This window comes from Calidris pugnax, unplaced genomic scaffold (genome assembly GCF_001431845.1).
Source record: "Calidris pugnax isolate Ruff unplaced genomic scaffold, ASM143184v1 scaffold23, whole genome shotgun sequence".
NCBI lineage: Eukaryota > Metazoa > Chordata > Aves > Charadriiformes > Scolopacidae > Calidris > Calidris pugnax.
This window is the reverse complement of record NW_015090772.1, coordinates 3257004-3262952: the sequence shown is the minus strand read 5'-3', so window position 1 is coordinate 3262952 and position 5949 is coordinate 3257004. Positions and strand designations below refer to the sequence as shown.

Here is a 5949-nt window from a genome sequence, read left to right as displayed (position 1 = left end):
AATCATCACAACTCTGATTTTTATTCAACAGTGAAGCCGAAGGGAAACATTTTTCTCTCCCTTCAGGGCAAATGTTCCAAATGGAAATTAAGTAAAAATATTGTCCCCCAAAAGTACTCACAATGAAATTAGTTTTCATTAAATATATTTGTTTGGCAAAATAAAATAAAAAAAAATTAGAACCCGTACAAAAAAAATCCCTTGCAAATTCGTAACACTGTAGCCATGACAACAATGTAAACCTGGATGTTTGGCAGTTGTAATTAATTTGTGGACATTACTGTTGAACTTTGGACCATGGAAATAAAAAATCACTTTGAATAGCAACAAAGCCAATTTCAGAGGCAACTAAGGTGTAGGGAACGCTATTGGGACGGGACACACCGGTGGCTTCCTACACGGGTTGTGTGAGTGGATCAGCTAGCGTGGGGCTGTCTAAGAGCTGGGAGGAAAAGAAGTTAAAAGCAGTTGCAGCATCGCAGCGTATGGTACAGCAAAAACCTGCAGGCTTTCTGTCCTGGGAGCTGATGGGTTGGGTGAATGCGGGTGGCAAGAGTCGAAGATGGCGGCGGAAGGAACCATGACGGTGACGGATGGGGCGAGCACTGGGAAGCGGTTACCAAGTTTTGTCACCACGTTGGATTCAGTTGTGAGCAGACTCTTGGGAGTGTCTGGGGAAATCATCCGCTTACAGCAGCTGCTTCTGCTCCCTGCCTCCCTCCTCCTTCCAGTTAAAGCCTCTGCCCTGCCCAGTGGGTTTCACAGGCATGCAGTTGGATGATAACATCGTCCTTTAGTTAAGAATGTCTATTCCAGTATTAAAAATGTAAAAAAAGTCCTCGGGAGGGTGCTTCTTAGTGGCAGTCTTTGCCTTAAGCAAGGCCAACGGCCTGCAATTACAAGTTAATTAAAGCAATGTGGATTTGGATGAGCGATGGGGAAGATGGGAATGGGGAAGGGAGGGAGGGATGCAGGGAACAGGGAGGAATGCAAGTGTTTCTACATCCCTTTCCAAAGCCAAAATCCAAGGTGCACAAGTGGGTTTCTTTTTTTTTTTTCCTCTCACACTCTTCTTTTTTTTTTTTTTTTTTTTAATATCTCTCCAGTTATAATATTTCCAGTTTTGAAGCAAGTTTCAGTGGCAGCCTCAGTTACAGTCATAAACAAAGTCGTAGTTGCTGGGCTCCTTTGGGATAGGTGGGGGAGCATCTGGGATCTGTATGTTTTCCAAGTCAAGGAGGCGTAGCTTTATCTCCATGCTGAGCAGCGTGTCTAAGTCGTTCCGCGTTAGGTCACTCAACATATCCTTCCCAAGGAGGGCATTCAGCCCATCGGTCCATACACAATACTGCACAGGAAAAAAAGATTTAAACTATCATTAGTACCCTTTCTGTGCACAAACTGTTTGTCTGGCCTTGTCCTCTACAGTTATTGTCCCCACGGGGACTTAGAAAGAGACCTAAAATGAGGTTGATTCGTTTTACCAGCTTCTATCATAGAATCACAGAATTGTCCAGGTTGGAAGGGACCTTTCAGATCATCTCGTCCAACCATCAACCTCACTCTGATCAAAACCATCACCAAACCATGTCTCTAAGCACTAGGTCAACCCGGCTTTTCAATCCCTCCAGGGATGGGGCCTCAACCACTGCCCTGGGCAGCCCAGGCCAAGGCTGTAGACCCCCTTCTGTGGAAACATTCTTCCTAATCTCCAATCTGAAGCTCCCCTGGGGCAACTTGAGGCCATTTCCTCTTGTCCCATTGCCTGGGACTTGGGAGAAGAGACAACCCCTTACATAGTTTATACAGCTCTTATCATGGAGAAGCATGTTCCACTGAAAATTCCCCAGAAAACCCAATTCCATAAAATGGGAAGAAACGACAGTATTTAGTTGTTTGACAATTTGTTATCTTCTCCAAACTTCTTGTTAAATATTCTTCAATAGTTATGAGAGAAAGAACAACTTAGCACAAGGAACCTCTATGTTACCACTATTTTACATGAAACAGCGTATTGTGAAAACTACAAGGTCAATCAATGCCGTGTCCTTCATGGAAATTAAATGCCAAGGTACCTGGTGTGATTCTAAATGCCACAAATGCTGAATTGGCCTCTAAAACCTCTTCCTTACTGTTAGCTTTCTCCTAGTAGGAGATGCCATCTTTGCCAACAGCTGACAGGTTGAGATAAACATGGGCTGAATAACCATTTTAAATAAGCAACAATCCCAAGGGAGATTGGTGATCTAAGAGTCAACTTCTATCAAATAAGTCACTTCCATTTATTACTACGAGCCATTTATTCAGCTATGAACAGAAGTGCTTAAATGTTATCATCTAAAAATAAAGATTTCAATCATCAACTTGTGTCCTAGTTTGCAGGAGGAAATTAAATCAACTGTAACTGCATTTTTATCTTACAAATACTTCTGCTAGATTTCATGCCAAAAAAATGGGATTTTAAATTTAGCTGACCATTTGCTACATGATACAGCCAAGTTTAAAGATAGCCACGGTTGACTTCATCCTACAGCAGAAAGGAGGATTATTTTTAAGGAAGAGAGAGAAAGGCCCCTCTTGGGGTATGTCTTCCTCCAGAAAAAGGGCATGTTTTTAAAATAGGACGGTTAACAGACTTCAGCATCCAAAGTGAAATCCGACCCACTTAAGTCAGTAACAAAACAGCAGCAGAGCCAGGACTTCACCCAGGGCATGGGTAAGCCAAGCTGCAGCTTTAACATGAGATGAGCTACAAAGAAGAGACTTTAGGGTTCAGGCTGTCCTGCTAACAAGTACTAAATAAACAACTTTGAAAAGCTGAAGGACTTGGGTTTTTTTTGGAGAAGAGAAGACTGAGAGGGGATCTGATCAATGCCTGTAAATACTTCAAGGGTGGGTGTCAGGAGGATGGGGCCAGTCTTTTTTCAGTGGTGCCCAGGGACAGGACAAGAGGAAACGGGCAGAAACTGGAACATAAGAAGTTCCACCTAAACATGAGGAGGAACTTCTTCACTTTGAGGGTGGCAGAGCCCTGGCAGAGGCTGCCCAGGGAGGTGGTGGAGTCTCCTTCTCTGGAGACATTCAAACCCCACCTGGACACGTTCCTGTGCAACCTGCTCTGGGTGGCCCTGCTTTGGCAGGGGGTTGGAGGAGATGATCTCCAGAGGTCCCTTCCAACCCCATAGCATTCCGTGATTCTGTGAACTTAGCCTGCCTATTCTAGGCTGCCAAAGTCCGTCACTGAAGACTTTCAAAGTACCCAATTTTTGTGGACTGCATGCAGAACATCAGGAAGAGAAAGAATCTATCCTAGAGATGTAATTATTTCTCACCAGACTATAATTTCTTATGACTGACTTGCAATCTTTCTTTGGGAAAGTCTTCCCAGAACTCACTCTGAGGAAAGGAACAAAAGGCAAAAGGCTCTGCCCAGGCTACAGAAGCACGGAGCATCCATTCCACAGATGCAGCCCCTGATGGAAATTGTCCATCACCTGCTCAGTGAGTGCAGCCAGGGCTTTCTCTGGGGAGGAATCCCAGCGAGCCGGAAAGCAGAACTGCAGCTCTCTCCTCTTCCAGCTCTAACTCATTCAGGGCCCACAAAAACCAAATCCTGGCCACAATTCAGTTGAGTGCAATGGCCTGGAAAAGGGGCTTCCTCTCTAATCTCCATATTGGCAAGTGCATCTAATTAAACTCCTGTATATTTTGAGCAGAGAGAAATCGTAATGAGATGGTGGAAAAACAGAGGCATTCATTCAGAAGCTTTTTTTTTCTTTTTAATATGCAAAACAGACTAAGAGCCACTGAAAAATTAATTTACTACAGATTCATTTTCATAAAACTCCAATGAAACCTAATTATAGCCTCCCTCATCAGTTTCTCTGTCAAAAATCAAGGATAAAATTAATCCACCCTTTTGCTATGTAGTTGAAACCAGCTATTAGTATTTAAATGAAAAACAAATAGGATGGAGTGATCTCACAGCGCTGAACCCTCTGGCTAGCAGTGAGCTCCAACAGATGGCTAAGGGTATTGCCAAACTTCAGCGTGGAAGAACGAGGTCCAAATCTCAACAGCATCAGTTCAGCAATGAGATTTTATTAAAGAAATACCTTGGGAGGCAAGTCAGTGACAACCAGAAAGGTTGTGCAAGCTTCATCCATCTAGATGCAGCCCCGAGCTCATCGCTAACTTGTCTCGAGCGGGTGGTCAGGCTGGGGACATCCCCAGGGTCCCTTACAACCTGAATCATCCTATGACCCCAGTTCAGTGTCACTCTACCCTCAACTCTACAATCACGAGGACTGCAGAAGTGCTTTTAAAAAACCAACCCTGTAGGTCTGACCTGAAATTGTCACGTACTAACGTCAGTCCTGGTGCTTCACACAAAGCTTTCTAGACCTCGAGATGTTACCCAACAGATCTCCTGAGCTGATGGTGCTGCTAAGCCAGCACTTCTATTGACAACAACCCCAGTTACTTCCCTGAAGAGCCATGGGCTTCATAACACTCTACTTGCTCTCCCTTCTGGGTGCTTCCTCGGAACATTTGCACTTTTTGCTTTAATTTGCTTTAAACAGCTCACCCTTCTGTAGGCCACGGAAAAGTACAGAGGAAGTGAGATGCCCTTTTGAAAGCATTCATTTGGGAACTGTCAAGTAGCAGCAGGGACTGCTGCCTCCAGCTGGTTTTTGAACATATTAATTTTTGTTTCAAAGGAGCTGCACAAGATCAAAAAAGAGAAATTAAGATAATAGGTGTGTTAACGCAATCGCGAGCAATTGGGTTAGTGCATCTCACCATGCTCCTGCCCATCCGTGGGGTGCAGTAGCAGGTGTTGAACATTCAGACCATCAAAATGCACTTAGAATCATAGAATCATCTAGGTTGGAAGGGACCCTCAAGATTAGCTAGTCCAACCATCAACCTAACTCTGATCAAAAAATAAAAACCCATCATTAAACCATGTCCCCCAGCAAGATGTCAACCTGTCTTTTGAACACCTCCAGGGATGGGGCCTCAACCACTGCCCTGGGCAGCCCAGGCCAATGTGCAATAACCCTTTCCATGGAAACATTTCTCCTAATCTCCAACCTGAACCTCCCCTGAAGCAACTTGAGGCCATTTCCTCTTGTCCCATGGCCTGTTCCTTGGGAGAAGAGACCGCCCCCCCCCGGCTACCCCCTCCTTTCAGGGAGTTGGAGAGAGCCAGAAGGTCTCCCCTCAGCCTCCTTTTCTCCACGCTCAACTCCCCCAGTTCCCTCAGCCTCTCCTCACAGGACTTGTGCTCCACTTGTAGCTATAGGCCATATTTAAGATACAAGTCGCTGAAAAATTTGTTGATTTTCATGACCATTTGCTCTCATGAGCTGAAACAGACTAGAATTCAATTTCTGGAGAATTTTTATCGGAAAGTATCTAAGATATGTTTCAGTTCAGAGGATGAAGACAATCATGCCTTGCTTAGGCCTAGAGCTCTCATGGCACATTGTGCCTGGGATCCCATCGCTGCTTTCCCTTCGATCAAAACTGCCCAGGAAATATTCCTCTGGCACGAACATACTTGAAAATGGCACTCAAATATTAATCCCCAGGAAAACCCAAACAAGCTTGACTTAATTTCCTCTCCTAAAAGGAACATTTATTTGAAGGTTTTTAACCAGGATCACAAGTGTTGAAGCTGGGTAACTAAATACGCTTCACTTTTAAAACAATTTCATGCACTTAATAACACTACAGTGGAATGTAGTTCAACGCAACCTTCTGTGTTTCATCATCTTAATGCAGTGTCTTGAACTGAGACCAAATGTGATATCGCAAAATAAGTGTGTAAATGGAACACCAACTCCTGGTGCCTTAGAAATAAGGATCTTTCTTTCTTTCTTTCTTTCTTTCTTTCTTTCTTTCTTTCTTTCTTTCTTTCTTTCTTTCTTTCTTTCTTTCTTT

The 5949-nt window shown here is 43.9% G+C and overlaps 1 protein-coding gene across 8 annotated transcripts in view; it reads right to left on the bottom strand.

Moving 5' to 3' along the window:
- ELMO1 (engulfment and cell motility 1) overlaps positions 1 to 5949 on the bottom strand; it is a 348732-nt gene continuing 342783 nt past the window's right edge. For all 8 annotated transcript variants that reach the window (XM_014942223.1, XM_014942255.1, XM_014942230.1 and 5 more), the window contains one exon: positions 1 to 1348. In XM_014942223.1, the coding sequence (XP_014797709.1) occupies positions 1148 to 1348 (201 nt within the window). In that variant the 3' untranslated portion in view covers positions 1 to 1147. The remainder of the gene's footprint in view (positions 1349 to 5949) is intronic.